Source organism: Bos indicus x Bos taurus, chromosome 19 (genome assembly GCF_003369695.1).
Source record: "Bos indicus x Bos taurus breed Angus x Brahman F1 hybrid chromosome 19, Bos_hybrid_MaternalHap_v2.0, whole genome shotgun sequence".
Lineage (NCBI taxonomy): Eukaryota > Metazoa > Chordata > Mammalia > Artiodactyla > Bovidae > Bos > Bos indicus x Bos taurus.
Genome location: NC_040094.1, coordinates 56,629,616 through 56,650,212, shown reverse-complemented (window position 1 = coordinate 56,650,212; position 20,597 = coordinate 56,629,616). Strand labels below are relative to the sequence as shown.

The following is a 20,597-nucleotide window of genomic DNA, read 5'->3' as shown; positions in this document are numbered from 1 at the left end:
TTAATAATGAATTCGTTTGTCCGGATCCAGGCACAGATGAGGCGTTCCCCCGCAAAGCACCGCACAGAGCTTGTCACACAGCAGGCGCCTAATGTGTGCTCATTTAATGACTGAGGGACCTATGTAGTCGTGTCCCCCTTCGGCCCTAAAAGTTCTCACGGAATGCGCCCTGTGTGCAAGCCCTGGCCCGGGCAAAGAATGCTCGCCCATGGCCCCAGCGGCATCCATAACTACAATCCCGACTTGTGAGGGGCTGGGCCAAATTCCTGGGGTAGGAGGGGTTCTGGGAGCACTCATCCCGGGGACTGGTATGGAACCGGAGAGAAGCTCCAAGCTCCACACTAAGGTGTCTGTTTTGGAGAGAGATACATGGTTTTATTTGCTGGGGGTGAGGGCCGGGCCGCGGGTAGAGTGTGGCTTCAGCGGTGTATTTTCCCAGGTCTGAAAACAGTGCAAGGGGAAGGCTGAAAAAGCCCAGACCTGTCCGCGGGGTTAGAACCCAGGTGGTGTTCTCAGTGATGGAGGCGCTGAGGCCTGTTTGCGGGTACTCAGACACAAGAGGAGCGTTTCTCAGGGCCTCTGAGGACATCAGAAAGGCCTGGAGGGCTGGTAGGCACCCTCCTGCAAGGGGCCAAAATGTCTCAGCTCCTTTGCCCTGAGTCTCCTCTAATTAGTTCAGGGCCAGCCAGGGGTGGGGAAGTGGCCCTGCATCAGGGCTCCTGCAGGGATGAATGTTCTGATTCACCACAGACACAGCTCCTGTAAAACCTAGTGTTACTCCCTCCTCCATTGCAGAGGCTCACCCTGCCTCTGGTCCCACCCTGGGGTGGTAAGTGGCTGCACAGCTTTGTTGAGGCATCCAGGTACAGGAAGATAGACAATGAAGCATATACTGGTGGGTGAGAAGGTTTGGGGGGCACCAAGTTATGGGGTTACCAAGGCTCTCCCAGCGGCCAGTTCCACTAAAAGGAGGAAGAAGTGGGACTGAGCCCCTGGAGGGGGATTGGACAGCTTTCTTTCGGGGCGAGAGGACAGTTTCAGATCTGGTTGATGGCCGTGAAAGTACTGATGAAGAAAATATCTGGGAGGCGCACCCCTGTTGCAAATGAGGGAGATAAAAAGGCAGAATCCTTGTGTAAGGACAGCTAGGATGACTCCATTGAGGCGGCCCTTGTGCAGTCCTGAGAACCAAGTGAAAGGAAAAGTTTAAATTGTTAGCAGCCAGAGAAAAGAAAAAGTGGACTAGAGAGCTTTGGTGGAAAGGACTTTGGGCTCAGATGGACCAGCCCTAAGAGCCTCATTCAACACTTACCCCTTTGAGCAGCACCCAGCCCACAGCCGACACTCCAGAAAATATGAATAACATCATCTCAAGAAGAAATCCTTTATGGCTGTGAACAAATACTTTGAGCTTTTTAATATTCTCATTGCAATTTTGTAAACTATATACATGTGTGTTTTGTATTTTCTCAAATATCCTTCTCTAAGGGCAGGCTGCTTGCTCCTCGTGAGGAAAGCTATGACAAATCTAGACAATGTATTAAAAAGCAGACACATCACTTTGCAGACAAAGGTCCGTATAGTCAAACTTGATTTTTTCCAGTAGTCATGTAAAAATATGAGAGTTGGACCAGAAAGAAGGCTGAGCATGGAAGAATTGATGCTTCCAAACTGTGTTGCTGGAGAAGATTCTTGAGAGTCCCTCGGACAGCAAGGAGATCAAACCAGTTAATCCTAAAGGAAATCAATCTTGATTATTCATTGGCAGAACTGATGCTGAAGCTCCAATACTTTGGCTACCTGATGTGAACAGCTGACTCATTGGAAAAGATCTGATACTGGGAAAGATTGAAGGCGAAAGGGGACAGCGGAGGATGAGATGGTTAGATAGCAAGCATCACTGACTGAATGGACATGAATCTGAGCAAACTCTGGGTGATGGTGAAAGTCGGGGGAGCCTGGTCCACGCAGTCACGAGGAGTCGGACACAACTTAGCGACTGAACAACAAAGTGCAGTTTGGTAGCCAACCACCATGATCTGAGAGCCTTCTGTTAGCCCAGCTTTGTTACAGGCACCACCTTGCAGTAGCTTGTCTAATCTTCACAATAAACTTACAAGTCAGGCACAGCTGTTCATCTCCCTTCTGCAGAGGAGGAAGGTCAGGCTCAGAGAGGTCACAGCTGCACTGAGTCAACACAGCTGGCCAGGAGACTGCTGTGCTCTGCCTCCCCAGGCCAGGTAGCTCGGGACTTCTGCATGCTGTTATGCAAAGCTGTCAATCTGACTTGCAAGAAAATCCATTGTGAAATTGTGAATCCATTATTATATTTATAGCAGCCATATCTAGTAAAGAGTAGATACTAAAAGAATGAAAAGATGAGTTGTTTATTTTTTTTCAGGTGAGCTTTAACATTATTTTCACAACTGTAAGTTGAATGTCCTCCGTGTAAACTGGTTTGAATCACGGTGGTGGGGCGAGTGTTCCGCCCTACCCCAGGGCCGAGGCCAGGCTGGGCCAAGTGGGACACGAGGGGGCGCCCGATGCCCACTGGTGCCTTTCCACCGCGCCCCCTGGAACCTCCGAGAATGTCCAGCGGGTGCCAGAAAAGGAGGAGAAAGACCGAAGACAGGTGGATGGATGGATAGAAACAGAAAAGGAGGTGGCGGGGGGCGGCAAATGGGGCGCTGAAAAGGAGAGGAACGCGGGCAGCAAATAAATGAGGAAAACTCGAGAGGGCACGGAGGAGAGAACGTGCAGGAAGACGGGCACAAACCGAGGGCTGGGGGGCGTTCGGGGCCTTTCTGCGGGTGCCCCCTCCCCCTATTCCCCAAACCGGCGGGCAGCTGGCACCCACTGCACTTTGGCCCCGAAACTCTTGGCAACCGAGGACGCCAGCGGCCGGGCGGTTGGCAAAGAGGGAAGCCGGGCGCCCCCGCAGCCCCACCTCCGCGCCCCCGCGCCCTGCAGCCTCGGGCGCGCCCGCGCGCTCAAGCAGCCTCGTGCCCCAGAGGCGAGGCTCTCTGGGGGCCGTGTTCCCTGAACGTGACTCAGCGCTTTCTCTGCGCCTCCGAGCGTCCCCATCCCGGGAGGCCTTGTGCTTGGGGGAGTGGAGACCCCAGCCGGATGGATGGACCCATGGCCTCCTTCTGCCTGCGGGCTGGGGCCTGGAATCACCCACACACAGGCCATCCTGCCAGGCAGGTGGATCATTGTGGGGAGGGAGCAGGTTAAATCGTTTGTTCATTAAGCCCAGGGTTCCTGTAGGCAAGGAGAGAGAGAGGGGAGCCTTCCTTAAGGGGCTCACAGCCTAGACAGGGTGCCCTTCTGCTGGCTTTTTAAAATTTATTTATTGTCTCCAGTTTTACTGAGAAGTGATTGACATACATCAATGCATAAGGTGTACAGCATGGTGGTTGAATTATATATACAGCGAATCCTTGAACAGCAAGCATGGGTTTGAACTATGGGAGTCCACCTGGATTTTTTTCAGTGAATATACACTAGGATAGAAGGCGATGGCACCCCACTCCAGTACTCTTTTGCCTGGAAAATCCCATGGACGGAGGATCCTGGTGGGCTGCAGTCCATGGGGTCACTAAGAGTCCGGCACAACTGAGCGACTTCACTCTCACTTTTCACTTTCATGCACTGGAGAAAGAAATGGCAACCCACTCCAGTGTTCTTGCCTGGAGAATCCCAGGGACCGGGAGCCTGGTGGGCTGTCGTGTATGGGGTCGCACAGAGTCCGACATGACTGAAGCGACTTAGCAGCAGCAGCAGCAGCAGTACACGATAGAACAGTGGATTGAAAGGGCCAGCTGTAAAGTTATATGGGAATTTTCCACTGCCCTAGGGTCAGTGCCTCTAACCCCTGCTGTTCAAAGGTCAACTGTATTGTGAAATGATTACCACAATAGGTTTAGTTGTCATCCATCATCTCAAATAGAATCCAAAGTAAAGAAAAAAAAATAATTCTCCTTGTGATGAGAACTTAGGATCTACTGGGTTAACAACTTTTCTGTCTATCACAAAGCATTGTTAACTGGAGTCCTCATGTTGTAAATTACATCTCTAGTTCTTGTTTATCTGATAACTGGAAGTTTGTACCATTTTAACCACCTTTCTCCAATTCCTCCTCGGCCCACCCCTGCTTCTGGTAATTACAAATATGATCTCTTTTTCTATGAGTTTGGTGGTTTTTCTAAATTCCATATGTAAATGAGCTCATTCATGACTTTTTCTTCTCTTTTTTTGAACACACTGCTCAGGATGTGGGATCCTAATTCCGCAACCAGGGATCAAACCCATGTCCCCACTGCAGTGTGGAGTCCTAACCACTAGTCCACCAGGAAGTTCCCCCAGGGCACTCTTGGGACCCACTTGCTTTGTGGGTTTGGTCTTCTGCCGTGTGTGTGCCCGCCGCTTCCGTGGAAGGGTCCTCCCATCCTTCAGGTATTCATTGAATGAATGAATGAGCACAGAGACCAGTGATCAGCGTATGCAGTTCTCCATGTATACCACCTACGGGGCAACACACACAATCACACCTTCAACAGCGGCTTTTTTAATAAGGCCAAGGAGGAGGGGTGAGCTGGGAGGCAAGGCCCGGGGTCCCTGAGGACAAGGAGGGCTGACCCAGCCGTCTTTCCCCTGGCTCTCCACAGTCTGCCCAGCTCAGAGCGCTGGCTTCTGGCTCCAAGTCACTGAGAAATGGGGCATGCGCTCCCACCCCCTCCATCCGTTCTGCCATGCTCTGTTGAGCACACACCATGGGCCACTCCCAGCTCCTGGCAGGTGCCATGGAGAACCAGGCACTGCTTCTGCCTTCCTGGAGCTCCCCATCCAGCAGGAGAGGCCCGCAATGCCAACATGGTGAAATCAAGGGCACTGGAGGATGGTAATGAGTGGAGAGGTGGCAAAGGTCCAGATGGGTCCCCCAGCCAGTAGTGCCCAGGAGAAGCCAACCCCAAATGCACTGACATCTTCAGAGCCCTGTCCTCTCTCTGTGCCTCAGTTTCCTCTTCTGCAGGTGACACTGGAAGGCTCTCAACATTTCCTGCAGACTAAACATCTGTGCCTCTATGACTGAGAACCATTCCAGGTGCCCCCTCCCTCCTGCAAAGGGGGCAAACAGACCAGCATTGGCAGTGCCCCCGCCCCAAGCCTAGGCTTGCAGATTCTGGGGTCTGCCAGGGGCCCAGCCAGCTGATGTGGGTTCCTGGAGCTCAGCTCACAACCTTCCCCAACAAATGTAAACTCCAGGCAGCAGTCAGGAGCCCCTAGGTGGGCAGTCTGTGCTGGCAGCAGGGGAAGGGCATGAGCATCAGGCAGGAAGAGGACAGAACCCCCAGCCCCTGTCCTCTGAGCTTGAGTCATGCAACAGACTGCTGGGATGAAGCAGGAAGAGAGGTTGTGATGGAGGTCTTCTCCCAAACTGGGTTCTGGATTCACCAAATGAAATGGCTCAGGGTCACGAGTAGGCCTTAGCGGGTGGGCTTTCCAGAACTCTGGCTGGCTGGAGGCAGAGCGAGTGTCCAGAGACACTGCCCCAACCTTCTCAGCCTTTCCTTGATGATGCGGCCCTGCTGTCCTCGGTTGGGGTGACCGTATAGGAACCTCAATGTGTGTAACCAACTGCCTTCTCAAGCAGAAGTGCGGAAAGGGTTGGGGTGAGTCTTACCAGCATGGTAGAGTTCTTCCAGCTCGGGGCCCACAGTTGGGGACTCTGAAAAGAGTTACCCAGGTGAAGGGGGAGAGTGGGAGGGTGTTTGCTCAGGGCAGAGGGCAGGGGTGGAAATAGCAATTCTGGGTAATACATCAGTGTGACTGATCACAGAGGAGGGGTAGGTGGGAAGTGAGTGGCGAGCAGGGGAAGATCTTGATGGTGTTTAGAGCCTTCTGTAGGTGAGGGAAGTCATTGCAGGGTTCTCAGCCGATGAGTGACATGGCCAGAAGAGCACTTGACAAGAGTCCCGCTGGCCCCCTCTCCTCCCCAGCACTGAGCCAGCCAGCTGGGTGTCCCCTGCATGCCTTTGCCCGCCTCCTCTCCTGCCTGTCTCTGTCCTGTCCTCTCCTGTCCTCTCTGCATCTTGCTGAATACCTGTGCTGACTCTTCTAGAATCAACTCAACATAGTCCAGTGAAAGATATGTCTTCTCTTCCCAAGCCCCATTCACATGAAAAAGATTTTTTTTTAAAAAATATTTATATTTTGTTTTGGCTGCACTGGATCTTTATTGCTATGCGTGGGTCTTCTCTAGTTTCGGCAGGCAGGGGCTACCCTCTCATGGTAGCGTGTGGGTTTCTCGTTGCGGTGGCTTCTCTTGTTGCGGAGCACAGGCTCTAGGCGTGTGGGTCTCGATATTTGTGGTGCACGGGCCTAGTTGCCCTGCAGCATGTGGAGTCCTCCCAGGTCAGGGATTGAACCCATGTCCCCTGCGTTGGCAGGCTGGACTCTTAATTTAAGGACAACAGGGAAGTCCTGAAAAGGATTTAAAAAAACAAAAAAACACCCTAGGACTCACCTAGTGGTCCAGTGGCTAAGCCTCTAGGCTTCCACTGCAGGGAGCTTGGCGTCGATCCCTGGTTGGGGAACTAAGATCCTTCATGCTGCATGGTTCAGACCAAAAACCAAAAATGCTTTCTACAAGGATGTTCATAGCCGCTTTAGTCACAATAGCCCCAAACTGGAAGCAGCCCAAATATCTATCAAGTAGAGAATGGATAAACAAATGGCTATAGTTGTCTGGTAGAATACTACTCAGCCGTGAAAAGGGACAAACTGCCGCTGCATGTGACAAGGTAGTTAAATTTCAAAATTGACATGTTGAGGGAAAGAAGCCAAACACAGAGTACAAAGTGTTTGATACCATCTGTAGGAAATTCTAGCGTAGGAAAACCTGACTTGTGGTGGTGGAAACCGAATGAGTGGTTGTTGCTTGGGGAGCAGGGGCAGGGGCAGGAGGGCTTGCCTGGGCCGTGCTCACACACTGGGGTGCCTTTCCAAAGCTGAGTCTCCTAGAACCATCCTTCGATACCCAGAAGCCTCTCAGCCATCCCTCAACTGTGAGCCTCACACTCTCTGTACCCCCAGCCTGACTCCCCCTTCCCTTCCCTTTCACGCTGCATTCCCCACTCAGGCTGCAGTGGCATCACCGCCCACCAGTCTCGAGGACACCGAGGGGCCTCTCACAGCGGCCTCCCAGCCCTGAGAAGACCACTCTGCCCGATCCTGGGAGTGAACCTGGAGAGTTACCCTGGCAAGACCACCCCGCTGCCCAACTCAGTGGGTCAGGAAATCTCCCTGAGACCAGGTCTTGCCCATAGTTATGTCCATGCAGACTCTGGTCCACAGGTGTAAGGAAACATTGACCAGGCAACCAGGTGATGTCTGACCAGGGTTTCTAGCACCTGGGACCGGGGCGTCCTCCCTGCAGGTGGGAAATCCCCGCCCCGCCCCGAGTCCTGCCAGCTGGAGGCAGGAGACGTTGTGGGCCTGATACGTTGGTTGCAGTCTCAAGGAGGCCAAGGCTGGCTTCCCCATGTACCTGTTCCTCTCTGTTTATTTACTTAGTTATTTTGGCGGTGCTGGGTCTTAGTTGCCGGGATCTTTATTGCATGGGGCATGTGAACTTTTAGTCGCCGGGATGGATGTGGGATCTAGTTCCCTGACCAGGGATAGAACCCCGACCCCCTGCATTGGGAGCATGGAGTCTTACCCTCTGGACCACCAGGAAGTCCTTCCTGTTCCCTTTTTTTTTTCTGTCTCCGGGTTCCTGAGTGCCCTACCGTGTCACTCCAGATTGCTCCTTCCTCCTTACACCCATTGCACTGTCCACTAGCTCGAGCCGGAATCAAAGGTCCCCACAGTCCTCTCGTGCACCCCAGCACAGCCCCCTTCCCCCGCCCCCAACTCCCCACCCCACTCCCCACCATCACCATCTTCCCTCTTGAAGCAAGAGGCACTGCAGAGTGACTGCTCCGCTGGGCTGGGGCAGGGCTCACCCTTCCTTCCTCCTCCTGTTCCCACCAGAGGGGTCCATCCTTTGCTCTCCCAGCATCCCGTCCACCCAGCACCTGCAATCCACCCTCTCCCCCCGGGCTAGCCCCTTCTCTCCTGCAGGCACACGCAGGTCAGCTCATCTTAAAACAGCTTCCCTGTGTTCACCGCAGCTGACCCTCTCCTCCCTTCTGCCCTGTTCTGAGCTCTGGAGTTTGCTGCCTGCTCTCAGATTCTGGACTCTACCCCCATGGTGCTAATGAGATGCCCTGTGGGAGGCCAGGAGCCCTCCTGGGCAAACATTGGCTTCCGTCCGAGCCCACTCTGACCTGTTGACTCTCACTGCGGCTCCGTGGGGCGGCCGCCTCCAGGAACGGGAGTGTCTGTGTAGGTGTGTTTAGGGGGCCGGGAGCGGGCGGGGTGAGGTAAGAGGCTCCCTCCTGCCCCAAGGGTGGCCCTTCTCCAGGCTCGGTCCTCACCCTCTGCTCTCCTCTTTGATCCCTCTTCTGGAAGAGTCCATGAACCTGGGCTACAGCTTTTACCTTCATGAGGTCCGGGGGAACTGTGCCTAAGTCTTGGCTCTATCTCCTTCCGGTTTGGAGCACCATACTGGTTAACGGACAGACTCCGCTCTCTCCACTGAAGGACTTGGGGTGACCTCCCCAGGACAGGGCTAATGCCAGGGTCACCTCTTCCCTCTCCCAAATGGCTCTAGTTCATTTCCTAATTCACATGGTTACCCACGCCGTGTGAATTCCACAGGTGTCTGTCACTCTCCACCCCTTCAAACCATCCTTCATTTTCCCCGGGGCCGGGGGGAGTCGTTTTCATTGTGTAGCCACATCTTGGATTGTCATTCATACCTGTCTCTTCCCAAGTCCCTTTGGAGGTCACCGTGGGTCATCTCAGAGAAGGCGATGGCACCCCACTCCAGTACTCTTGCCTGGAAAATCCCATGGATGGAGGAGCCTGGTGGGCTGCAGTCCATGGGGTCGCTCAGAGTCGGACAGGACTGAGCGACTTCACTTTTACTTTTCACCTTCATGCATTGGAGAAGGAACTGGCAACCCACTCCAGTACTCTTGCCTGGAGAATCCCAGGGACAGGGAAGCCTGGTGGGCTGCCGTCTATGGGGTCGCACAGAGTCGGACACGACTGAAGCGACTTAGCAGCAGCAGCAGCAGTGGGTCATCTATGTGGAGGGGTCTGGGAAGTGACTTGTCCTTCAGAGAAGAGCTTTCTGAGCTCAAGGATAACAGAGCCTATGAGCTGATCATTTGGGTGGGGGGCCAGGGTGGGGGTCGCCATCTCTTGTGGGCCAGTTGGTGATTTTCTTCCTCTTTGCTTAGGAGACCTTCAATGTCCCCCTCCCAACAGAACCCACAGGTGGAGTAGGGAGCCTAGGGAGGCCCGGGGAATGTGGCTGGGGGTTGAGTCCCGGCCTTCTGTGAGATCCTCCCGCCCCATGCCTCTCTCCAAAACTGGCCTTGAACTGGCGGGCCCAAGCGCGCCCGGCCCTGTGGCACAGCGTTAGTGCAGGCCCAGCCTCCCAGGCAGTCTCTGCCAGGCCAGGCTTAATCGTTAGCCACACAGCAGGCACAGGGAACTCTCAGGCACCTCACAGAGCTCCCAACCTCAGCTTAGACTGGGTAGCTGGGCTCCATGGCCGTCAAGCTCAGTGGCCCATCCTGGTGCACCTCGGGGTGGGACCCGCAGGGACAGATGAGCTGGTCACCCCTCTGACCTGGTGACCTTGTAGCCAGGTGCAGACAGGTCAAAGGCCATCTACTGATCCTGTGGATTTGGGTGGGGTAATAAAGATGGGAGAGACGGGGCTCGAATGTCAGTTCCACCGCACCAGCCCTGCCGCTTGGGCCTCTGTGTCCTTATTCCCAGGGTCTCAGCCCCCAGGGAGCTGGGGACTGGAGGAGCAGATGAGAATGAGAAAGGCCCAGCCTCTCCCACCTCTCTCATCCCTTCCCTCTGGTCCCTCGTCCGGTATCCCCTCCCCTCCCTCCTCACCTGGCTTGCACTGCCACACATCCCACTCGGCTTCAGCGGGCATCAGGGCCCCCCTCCTTCTTTTATTACGCCACCCAGACCCACAGGATCAGCAAAGGGCAGCATGGGGCTTTCCTCAAAGGCCCCCCAGGACAGAATGCTCTGCACCCCTGGGAGCATCAGGAAGCACCCTGGGCCCAGTGACCGTGACCGTGGCCCCGGTAGTGTTTACTGTCTGCGGTCACATCTTGTCGAAGCGACTTGGCTGTTTTTCTACCTTTTGTCCATCTGCTCAGCCAGCTCCTTCGTTCGTTCATTCTTTCCTTCGTGCATTCATTCCTTCAGTACTTCGGAAGCTGGTGCCTGTCCTTGATGCTGCAGATATAGGAATGCTTCAGGTTATCAGCCCGCAGGGGTCTACAGGCCCATGGACTCCTGAGAATGAAAACTCTCAGAGGCGGGGTCTGTATGCCACCCTGCCACATCCCTCGACCCCTGTCCGCGGTTCACTTTAGGCCAGTTGAAGGGAATGGGGTACCTCTAGGGTTGGGGGCAGGGCTTGGTGCGCAGAGTGGGGGCAGGGGATGAGCCAGTGACAGAGCTGGTGGGTGGCTGGGTGAGGGGTGGAGAAAGATTGGCATCCTCTCAGCCTCAACTTAATTCCCTGGGCAAACAGCAGCGCTGGGAGCGCTGCCGGCAATCCACCGTGGCTTCAAAGGGCCTTGGGGCCGTGGGCGGTGTGGGCCACGGGCAAGGCGCCAGGCTTCTCCACTTCCTGGAGCGCTTGCATTCCTGGGAGCTCAGCGAGCTGCTTCCTTCCAGGGGAAAGAGGGTCTGGGTCTTGGACCCTGCTGTCCTGCCCTCAGAGCGGCATCTGGGGGCCGGAGTGGGGGAGAGCCAGACCTGCAGCCCAGCCTCCTGGCTTGGTGAACGTGTACCCTGCCGCTCCCTGCCCTGCTATACTGTCCGGTTGGCTTCTGGGGGACAGTACCCTCCAGCTGGTCCCTGCCCTCCCGTGACACAGGGAAAGTTCAGGCCCCAGCAAGCCAGTCACGATGCCTCCAACCTGACCCTACCTGGGAGCCTCGGAGTGGGCTGGACACAGGGGCCTCTGGAGGAAGATGACCCCCCGGGGCTTCAGGCACCTCCTTGGCTCCCACTGGCCCGTGCAGGCCCAGCCTGGGTGGCCTCCCAAAGCCCCCTCCCCGGTGCCACTGCCTCCCCTCCCTTGTCACCTGTGTTTTCCTCTTCACCTTCCAAGAATGTGTCAGCAGGACCCGGGGCCACTCTGCCACCCATTGTGAAAGCAGGCTTCTCTCCACATCCCCACCTCTGACAGGCCCAGGCCTGCCCCGCGGGGCCAACCCCCTGTCCCCTGCCGGGAGTCCAAATACACCTGTTTACCTTTGGGCCTCAGCCAGGGATGGGGACGGAAGCTCGCCTGACTCCTGACCAGTGGCCCCCACCGGCCCTCCCAGGCCTTCCTTCCACCCTCCACTCACTCTTCCTTCTGCAGGTCTGGGTGCCCAGAACACCTGGGTGGGGGAGGTGTGATGGCAGGAGACTGTGTCCTGCCCTGGGCCAGCTCTGCAGGAGGCCTGACCCATTTGCTCCAGGACAGCATGGGATCCCATCCTGGGGGCCTTCCAGACATCCCGAGAGTGATGGGAGCCAGGAGTGGCCGGTCCTGTGGAACGGGATGTGCTCTGGACAGAGGAGGAGGACCCCCAAAGCCTGAGCTCCTGCCCTTTCCCCCTTCATCACTTTCCTGGCTGGGGGATCCTTGGGGAAGGGAGGATGGGGAAAAGGTGGCAAGTTAGGAGACAGAAGGGTGGCCTCTTGCTTTGAGAAGGGACTGTTCCTAACACCTGAGAATGAAGTGGCTCAGGGCCTTCTTACCTCAAAAGTGGAGATCAGGGCTTCTCTGGAGGCTCAGTGGTATAGAATCTGCCTGCCAAGGCAGGAGACATGAGTTCGATGCCTAATTCAGGAGGAATCCACCTGCCAAAGAGCAGTTAAACCCATGTGCCATGACAATTGAGCCTGTGCTCTAGAGCCCCGGAGACTGCCTAGAGACGGTGATCCACAAGAGAAGCTACCGTAAGGAGAAGCCCGTGTACCACAGCTAGAGAGTAGCCCCTTCTCGTCACAACCAGAGAAAGCCCACACAACAGTGAAGACCCAGCACAACCAAAAAAGAGGTAGACATCAAAGGAAATGAGAAACCTGCTCAGAGAGCTTGGGTCACGGGCTCAAAGCCACACAGCTCAAAAGAGAAAGGACAACTCAGTGTGACGTGGGGTCCTGGATTTAGATGCTGGAATGGAGAGGAGCATTACCAGGCCAGCAAGATGTGATTACCAAGTCAATGTCAATTTCCTGATTGTGACGATGGTACTAGGGTTATCATGGAAGCATGTGCTTGTTCTAAGGAAATACACACTAAAGTATTTAGTAATAATGGAGCATCCTGTCTACAACTTAGTCAAAGGTGCAAAATATATTTTGATTGGGATTACATTGAACCTACAAATAAATCTGAAGTAAACGAACGTCATTTTTATTTTTTTAATTTAACAAATATTTTTATTTATTTGACTGCACCAGGTCTATCTGCGGCAAGTGGGGTCTACTTCCCTGACCAGGGATCGAACCTAGGTCCCCCTGCTTTGGGAGCACAGAGTCGTAGCCACTGGACCACCAGGGAAGTCCCGGAACATCTTTTTTAAAAAGCCACCCAGCTAAGGGTCAGGGCAGGAATGAATAGGAGGGACAGGATCGGATACTCATGCTTCCCACCCTTCACTCTTTCCTCCCCCTATCAGTGCGCTGTGTTTGGCTGACTTCACAGCCCCCATCTCAGCTTTGGCTGCTCCTAGAAAGTGTCTTCGGAGAAGGCAATGGCACCCCACTCCAGTACTCTTGCCTGGAAAATCCCATGGATGGAGAAGCCTGGTAGGCTGCAGTCCATGGAGTGGCTAAGAGTCAAGACACGACTGAGCAACTTCCCTTTCACTTTTCACTTTCATGCATTGGAGAAGGAAATGGCAACCCACTCCAGTGTTCTTGCCTGGAGAATCCGTCTATGGGGTCACACAGAGTTGGACACGACTGAAGCGACTTAGCAGCAGCAGCAGCAGCAGAAAGTGTCTTTGGACCCTTAGAAGTACCGATGCCTGCCGCCCCACCCTGCACCCCCCCACCCCGCCTCGCCAGAGACGTTTGTCCCAGGCACGGGGATTTTCAACTCCTGGTGGTTCTTCCTGGTGGTTTTTCCTGGCAGCCAGGGGCTCCTTCAGCCTTTCCTCACCTGCACCCTGACCTTGCCCCACTCCCCCAGGATGGGCCCAGGCAGAGGATGAAGAGGAAGGACAGTGACAGGCCCCCTCTGTCAATCCAGGCTGTAGCCCCTTTGGCGGGGGCTGGAGGCTGATCCTGGGGACCAGTGGAGAGCCTGGAGCCCCCGTGTTCCCCTAGTGCTGGGGAACGTGCGGAGGAAGGCTGGTGGCTGGTGGGGAGAGGGAGGGAGCCACTGCTGTGGGGGAGGGGGCGTGTCTCAAGAGGGAAGACGGGGCAGCCTCCTCAGCGAGCTGTGGGAAGAGTGGGCTGGCTCCCGAGCTCAGTAAGGCCCCAGCCCGCTGGCCTCGCAGTGTGTGCACCCTTCTGAAATATTTGGAATAATTAGCAAGTGAAAGCAGCAAGTTAACCGGGGAATGCCAGGTTGGCCAGGAGCCAGCCTCGAGTGCAGGGAAAGAAAGGGGCTTGGGGGAAAAGGGGGTCCGTGGAGGCTGGGCAGGATTGTGTGGGACAGTGCCTCTGTTTGTGCCTGCCTGTGTGTGTGTGTGCACGTGTGTGTGCTCACGCGTGCTGGGGGAAGGAGCTGTGCTGGCAGGGCTAGGTGGGGGCCGGGGGTGGGGAGTGATGGGTTCCAGGCAAAGCTGGGGCGAGAGGGTTGAAAGGTGCCTGCTGAGTGTCACCCATTTCCTGTGCCTCAGTTTCCCCATCAGAACTCTGGTAGGTTGGTTCCCCACAGGCTGGAACCTGACGGTGGGAGAGTAGGGTCTAGGCACCCTGTCTTTCATCTTCCCTGGTGGCCTTCCTCACCCTCAGTCTGCATTGGAGGGAAGGTGCCAGGTGGGGTGATTGCACCCGAGGGTGGGAAGTAGGGGCCCTGGGGCTGGGGCCCTCTGACCTCACACCCTGTCCCTCCAGAAAGGGACCAAGGAAGGGAGGAGCTGGAGACAGGCCCAGGCGAGGACTGAAGGCAAGCCTGGGCAGGCCCCCGTGGTGGGGGAGTTGGGGGTGGTGGGGGAGTTGGGGGACGGGAACCGAGCCCTGGGCAAGCCCGGCCTTTGTGAGTCCCCAGGGCCAGGGAGGGAGCTGCGCCTCCTTTGCTGCTGCCCGCTGGGGACTACAGGTACTGTCTCCACACTGCACAGGTACAGGCGCTGGGGCCTGGCTGCAGGGGACCCCTCCCCAGGGCTGCCTCTCAGTCCTTGTCTCTGGGGACACAGAGGTCATGGGGAGGGCATCAGCTGGCACTCTGCAGGCCTTTGGTGCCCCCACCCCGTCTTCCTCCCAGCCCTTCCCCCTTGGCAGTGAAGCCCCCAAAAAAACTGGCCCCCACTTTCCCCCAAACAAATTTGCAAGCAGGTCCATTTAAAATTTTTTAAAAGCTTTATTTTTAAAAATGTTTTACTGTAAATAACTTTTCATGAAAAAGTTAAGTTGCCTCACGGGGCAGGAGGGTGGATGTGGGACACAGCCCAAGGGGCTCAGGGTGGAGCAAGGCACTCCCCTGCACAAGCACAGGCAGGGGGCTCAGGGTGATCCCCCGTTTCCTGGTCCCAGTGGTTCTAGCAAGCACCGCGTCCCTCCCGGTTAAGCCTCAGCTATAGCTACACTCACTAAATTAGTCTTTCTGTCCCCCCTTCCCTCTGCAGCTTGGCTGCTCCTGTCCCCAACCCTGCATAAAACCAACTCCCCGCTGCTCTCAGCCTCAAGTTGGGCTCAAAGATTAGGGATTTATACCTCTAGAGATGGGGCCAGAAGGCCCCAGAGGCCTTAGAAAATCTCCTGGCTCCACCCGGCACCCCGACCTCAGTTCAGTCTCCTCTCTCTGGCCCCCTTCCCCAGCTCCGCCCCACGTACTGCCGTACTGCCGGCCTGGCCCCAGGGAAGCTCGGCCGGGAGAGGCCCCTATGGGGTTAATTTGCAGTCACCTAATTAGCACTTGTTGTACCTGGGAACTTTCTCCGGATGGAGACCTGGGGAGGAGAGCCGGAGAGGGAGAAGTCTAGAGGCTGAGACGCTCTGGGGCGGACCCTGTACTGTGGCTTCCAGCCTGAGCAGGGACCCTCCAAGCTGCAGCTCTCAAAGTGAAGGGGCCCGAGTGTGTCCCTGGGGCCGGGAAGAAGTGGATCAATGAAACACTGTGTATGGGGGCTGGGGAGGGGAGGCAGCAATCCTGGTCCTAGGTCCCAGTTCTCAGCCACCTGGGCTGGAATCTGAGGACGGCCCGGGCTGCGGGCCCTGTGTCCTTGTGGGGTCAGCCTTGGGAGACCTGGCCCAGCCCCTGCCTGGGCAGTAGGGTTTCCATAGGCCTGCACTGGGGGGCAGTCTGGGCCCAGACGTGGGCGCTGTCCGGAGGGGGCGGGGCGGGGCCTGGTTTCTTACAAGAAGGCACCCACGCTGGCCCAGTCGTGCAGGTCGGTGGCCAGGGTGGCATCTCCGGCCTCAAAGAGGGGCTCCGGGGGGAGGCAGCTACTGCTGCTCTCATCCCAAGGGTGCTGCAGGAAGGACGTGGCCAGGAAGGTCTCGTCGAAGTCCAGGCTGTCGGCAGCCTGCTCCACTGAAGCCCCCCAGGTGGCTGGGCAGTCGATGTGGTGGCCGTGGACGGTGAGGTCCACGTCCCCGTGCGAGGCGGGGCTCATTGGTGGGCTCAGCTCCAGGGCCTCCAGCGAACCCAGCTCCCCACCCAGAGTGCCAGCGTCGAAGATGGCCTCCCAGTCAAAGTTGCCCTTGAGGGGTTCCAGCTCGCCCTGCTCCTCCTGGGTGAGCAGCAGGGTGCTGGGGGGCCGAGGGACCTTGGCCACCCGCTTGGGCAGTGGCTGTTTGCGCTTATGCCCGAGCCTGCCCTCACCTGCACCCCAGCCCGCCTCCCCGGTGGCCTCCTCGAACTCCCGCAGCAGCTGTTGGGCCTCAGTGTTCACGGTCAGTGGCCCGGCCCACGGGGCGGCGCTGGGCTCTTGCACGGCCTGGCGGGCGAAGGCTGGGTGGATGTGGACCGGGGGCAGCCGCCGCTTCTTGAAGGCCCCGCTCAGCAGCCGCTCTGCGTACTGAGGGTCGATGCGCCAGAAGCCCCCCTTGCCAGGCTCGTCCTTCTCCCGAGGCACCTTGATGAAGCACTTGTTCAGGGACAAGTTGTGGCGGATGGAATTCTGGACACAGGGAGAGAGGAGAGGAGAGTGGGTGAGTGGGCAGGGTTGGAGATGGGGGGCACCCAGTGCCAGTCCCCACAACCAGCTTCTCTCCAATGGGGGCCACTAGGAGGGATGGAGGGCAGCAGAGGCGCTGCTCAGACCAGGAGGCTCTGGGATACCAGCCACGGGGCACCGGGAGTGCTGTCGGGGGTTTTTGTTCCCTGTTGCCAGGATATCTGCCTGCTCAGTCATCCGAGCCCTGAGCTGCAGGATGGCTCTCAGTGCCACCCTGTCCTGCCCTCCCTCCCCTCCCCTGCCGCTTGCAGCCTCTGGCCAAAGGCCTCGGCTCCCCCAGGGCCTGGACGGCCATCTCCTCTCTGCCTGGGCCTGGCTGGCCTTCTCTGTTTGTGAAGTGAGTGAGTGGGTGTGAGTGTGTGTATGTGTGTGTGTGTGGGGGGGGTGTGTGGAATCTGATGATTTTCCTTGTTTGTAGAGCCGGCCGCTGGCCTGGGCCCTCACTCCCCCGCCACCCCAACACTCCCCTCCTCCCATTCCAGGCTCTGAGGCCGAGGTTGATTATTACCCGGCCAAGAGGGCCAAGGGCATAGCGCTCATTCCTGGGGCCTCTCAGGCTTGGGGTAGGGTGGCAGGGGGTCTCTGCTTTCTCACCAAGGTTACAAATGGTACTGCCCCCCGGGTCAGAGCCCAAGCAAATGTGGAACATCTTGGAACTGCGATCCTGTGGCCTGTGACACAGGGAGTGATCCGCGCATCCTGGGTCTCTGTCTCCAAGAGGCAGATGATCAAAGATGCTGATGGTCAAATATGCTCAGGGCAAGGTGTGCCCAGCCTCCCATCACTACCCTGCTTTGTTCATGCCTGCGTGCACAGTCCCAACCACGTTGGGGAACAGGGGTCTGGGGCTTGGACGGTGGGGCTGGCAGGTGGATAGTGCCCCCTAGCAAGACTGGGATGTTTACATGGCGGCCTGGGCCCCTTGGCTGCTCTGTGCCAGGTTCTGGAGACTTGGAACATGAAGCCAGTGTGGGAGGCACAGCCCCTGTGGAAAGCACCTGGCTCAGGTAATTGTCCCCCCAGGGAGGTTCATGAGAAGGGTGGGGAGGGGAGTGGTGGCAGGAAACCAGGGAGGGTTTGGGGTGGGGGCTGGGACAACAGCTTTAGGAAGGACCCACAGCCCTTCCATGGGGACACAGCTGGCCTTCACACCCCAGAGCACAGCCCCTCTCGCCTCCCTGTCCTCCTCCAGCCAACTGAAACCAGGCAGGATGTAGAGCCTGTTTCCGATTCCAGTCCGGCCCTGACAAACTGGCCTGGAGCAGGGTCGTGTCTAGGAATTCTAGGACTTGGGACAAAAATGTGTCCCTCAGTCCATCAACCTCCCTCTAGGGGGCCAGCGTCCAAACATAGTTTAGCCCTGGTCTTTGGACTGGGCCTGCTGGATGGGTGACAAGTTCTTTCCACTTCAACCTCAAATTCAACACCCCTAAAGCCCTCTGAACATCCGCCCTCCTTCCTCTCTGAAGTCAGAGTGGGGGCAGTTCCAAGCACTGGGCTCCCTAGAGGTCCTTCCTCGACGGCCTTCCTCCCTCGGGCCCTGGCTTGATGGCGGCGCCTGCGGATCTGGATCCGCAATGCCAGTCCAGCCCGCGAGAGCGTGGGCCAGGCTGGAGGGCCTCCCCTACCTGCCAAGTGGGATCAGCGTGGCGGAAGTAGCAGAAGTTGTCCGTGATCCACTTGTAGATGGCCGACAGGGTGATCTTGGTGGCCTTGCTGGCCTGCATGGCCATGCAGATGAGCGTGGCGTATGAGTAGGGCGGCTTCACGTGCGGGTTGGTGGCATAGTCCACGTCGTCGGGAGGCGGGGCCTGCAGCCCCGGGGGCGCGCTCCGCGACGTGCACGACGACGTGGGCTTGCCGGGCGTGTGCGGCTGCCCCAGGCAGGCGGGGTCGGCCGCCAGGGGAGACCCCGGCGCGGCCGAGCCTGGCACCTGGTGGTAGCCGTGGGGGTCGGTGCCCCCCGAGGGCAGGGCTGGAGCCTTGGCGTTGAGAATAGAGAATTCCTGCAGCCACTGCAGGCTGGTCAGGCTGTCATCCAGAGCGTCGGGCTCCTCCAGGCCGCCCTCCGGCCCGGGCTCCTCCGCCGCCCCTGCCCCCGAGAGGCGTAGCCAGCTCTCCGCCATATCTGCGGGGACTCTCCGAGGGGGCGGTCAACATCCACGAGCCGAGCCGAGGGTGGCCGGCCGAGCTCTCTGGCCCGCTGACGCCCGCGGCTCGAGTTACACAGTCTCCCGGAAGAGCGCTTCCATCCCGCGACCCGGGGGTCGCTTCCTCCGAATTGAATGAGGTGCCTGCGGGGACCATAGCGGGAACTGAGCCCTCTTCCCCTATCCCCGACGAGAGAGTGTGCGCAAGGAGTTGGGGGGGGGGGCTCCTCTAAAATTGTCCCCGCAGCTGGGGAGGATCTTGTACTGCCTTAGTCTGGGAAACAGAAGCTGTGCCCGGTGGTCCAGCCTCCGCAGGGTCTGCCTGGCTCTTCCTCTTTGATGTTTTAGAGGAGACTTAATTAGCCAAACGAGGGAAGAGTGTAAGGGACATCCGAAGCCATTCTCTTCTCCCCAAGAGTGGGAAATCAACCCCTCTCCCCTCCCTCCATAACAAATGGAAACGGGGCGAGGAAGCCCAGGAGGGCAGTATCTTTGAAAAGGGCTGTTAGGATGAGGGAGCAAGGGGAAGGAAGGAAGGAAACAGGATAGAGAGTTGTAGGGACGCGGGAAGTGAGTGTCCCCCAAACTTCTCTGATGTCGTCCCCCGGGCCCGCCACTTACAGACGCCCTCCCTTTCCGCGGCCGGCAGACCACCCCGTCCCTTACCTGGCTCAGAGCGCAGCACGGGCCAAAGGAATGTTCTGGAAGAAGTTCCTCCCACTCCCTGCGGCTCTCTGACACCCCACCCCCAGCTCGATGGCCCAGCCAGCAGTCCTTGTCGCCCCCACGCCCGACGGCGCCTCTCTGAACGCCAGAGGCCGGGGGACCGGCATTAAGTAGCAGCTCCGAAGGCTTCTCCTGCTGCTATGGCGACGCTCCGCCCCTATAAACAGCTTCCGCTTCTGCCATTGGTCAGTGTGTCTCCAAGGGGACCGCGGGTTCTTAACACTCTCTCTGGCGGTAACTCTCTTCGAACTCCCTCCTCCTGCCGCCTTCTCCCGCGCCACGCAGCCCCCTACCCGCCACCCGGTCCCGGCTCCAAACATTCCCGCGCAAGGGCCCCGCGCAGGGTTCTGAGAGGCGCGCGGTTCGGCGCTCCAGCCGGCGCCCCGGGAGCCCCGGGTGAGCCGTCCGCTGCGGGAACCTCACTCCCGCCCTACCCCCCTACCCTCCCACCTTCCCGTCTGCTCTGAGGTGTAGACGGCTCCTGGGACGCAGCCTGGGCGCGCGGAGGCCAAGGCTGGGAGCGGCTTAGACTCGGGGACCGCGTGCTTGGGGTTTTCCTTTCCTCTCTGGGTTGTGAGTGGCACTTAGGCACGTTTCTGCGGCCTATCCCAGTCTCCCGACCCTGATTGTCGAGTGGTGCCCGCAGGCAGGTCTGACTCTCCGATGCCACCTGCCGCTTAGGTCCGCAGACGCCCCCATGGCAGGTAGGGTAATCATTCTTCCTGGTAAGCGCTCCCTCCCAACCCCATCCTCAGCAAGGTTCCCAGAAGTGGACATCCCAGGAGCTTCTTCCAAGTGTCCCTCCCTCCCTTCCAGATAGTCGAGGAAGCTGAGTCACTGAGTGGTACCCAGAAAAGCCATGCCCTTGCCAAATTCTCCTACCAGGATCATTTGCTCCGTTAATTTCACTAGCCTTTAAGTGATGAGGAGCAACAGCGGACTGTAGTCCGCTCTCCTCCCTTCTCCCAGCCTCCCTCCAGTCACCAGCTTTCCTGCTCTTCAATTATTGAGCAGCTGCAGTTGGAAGTTCTCCGGTTTAAGGGCGGGGGGAGGGGGTGGGGGTTGGGGGGAGGGCTCCTTATCACACCTTTGCACAGGAGCTGTGACCAGGCCAGCAGTCAACTCCCATCCAGAAACATGTCTTTCCCTATCCCTTGTCCTAGTTCACTCCTTCATATCCAGCTTGTCTTGAGGAAAAATAATAAAGAGTGCTGGAGAAAGT

The 20,597-nt window shown here is 57.5% G+C and overlaps 1 protein-coding gene and 1 long non-coding RNA gene across 4 annotated transcripts; both read right to left on the bottom strand.

Annotated features, from left to right (window-relative positions):
* Window positions 1–3,698: 3,698 nt before the first annotated feature.
* Window positions 3,699–11,354, bottom strand: LOC113878261. 3 transcript variants are annotated; one of them, XR_003506957.1, is made up of 4 exons: window positions 11,238–11,354; window positions 10,280–10,377; window positions 8,865–8,944; window positions 3,699–4,524 (listed from the first exon to the last, which is right to left on the bottom strand). It is a non-coding gene; the product is annotated as an uncharacterized LOC113878261 (long non-coding RNA). The 3 variants fall into 3 exon arrangements; XR_003506958.1 differs by lacking the exon at window positions 3,699–4,524 and adding an exon at window positions 4,554–6,483; XR_003506956.1 differs by lacking the exon at window positions 8,865–8,944 and having other exon boundaries at window positions 3,700–4,524.
* Window positions 11,355–14,660: 3,306 nt separating this feature from the next.
* FOXJ1 (forkhead box J1) lies at window positions 14,661–19,475 on the bottom strand. Its single transcript, XM_027518650.1, has 3 exons — window positions 19,316–19,475; window positions 18,128–18,793; window positions 14,661–16,442 (listed from the first exon to the last, which is right to left on the bottom strand). Exons 2-3 carry the CDS (start codon window positions 18,623–18,625, stop codon window positions 15,675–15,677), a joined length of 1,266 nt encoding a protein of 421 aa, XP_027374451.1. The 5' UTR covers window positions 18,626–18,793; window positions 19,316–19,475; the 3' UTR covers window positions 14,661–15,674.
* Between the last annotated feature and the right edge of the window lie 1,122 nt (window positions 19,476–20,597).

Coding starts and splice junctions, on each gene's coding strand:
- FOXJ1 (XM_027518650.1), bottom strand. CDS start 18,625: ATGGCGGAGAGCTGGCTACGCCTCTCGGGGGCAGGGGCGGCGGAGGAG. Junction 16,443..18,127: donor ACGCTGATCCCACTTGGCAG/GTAGGGGAGGCC, acceptor CCCTGTGTCCAG/AATTCCATCCGCCACAACTT.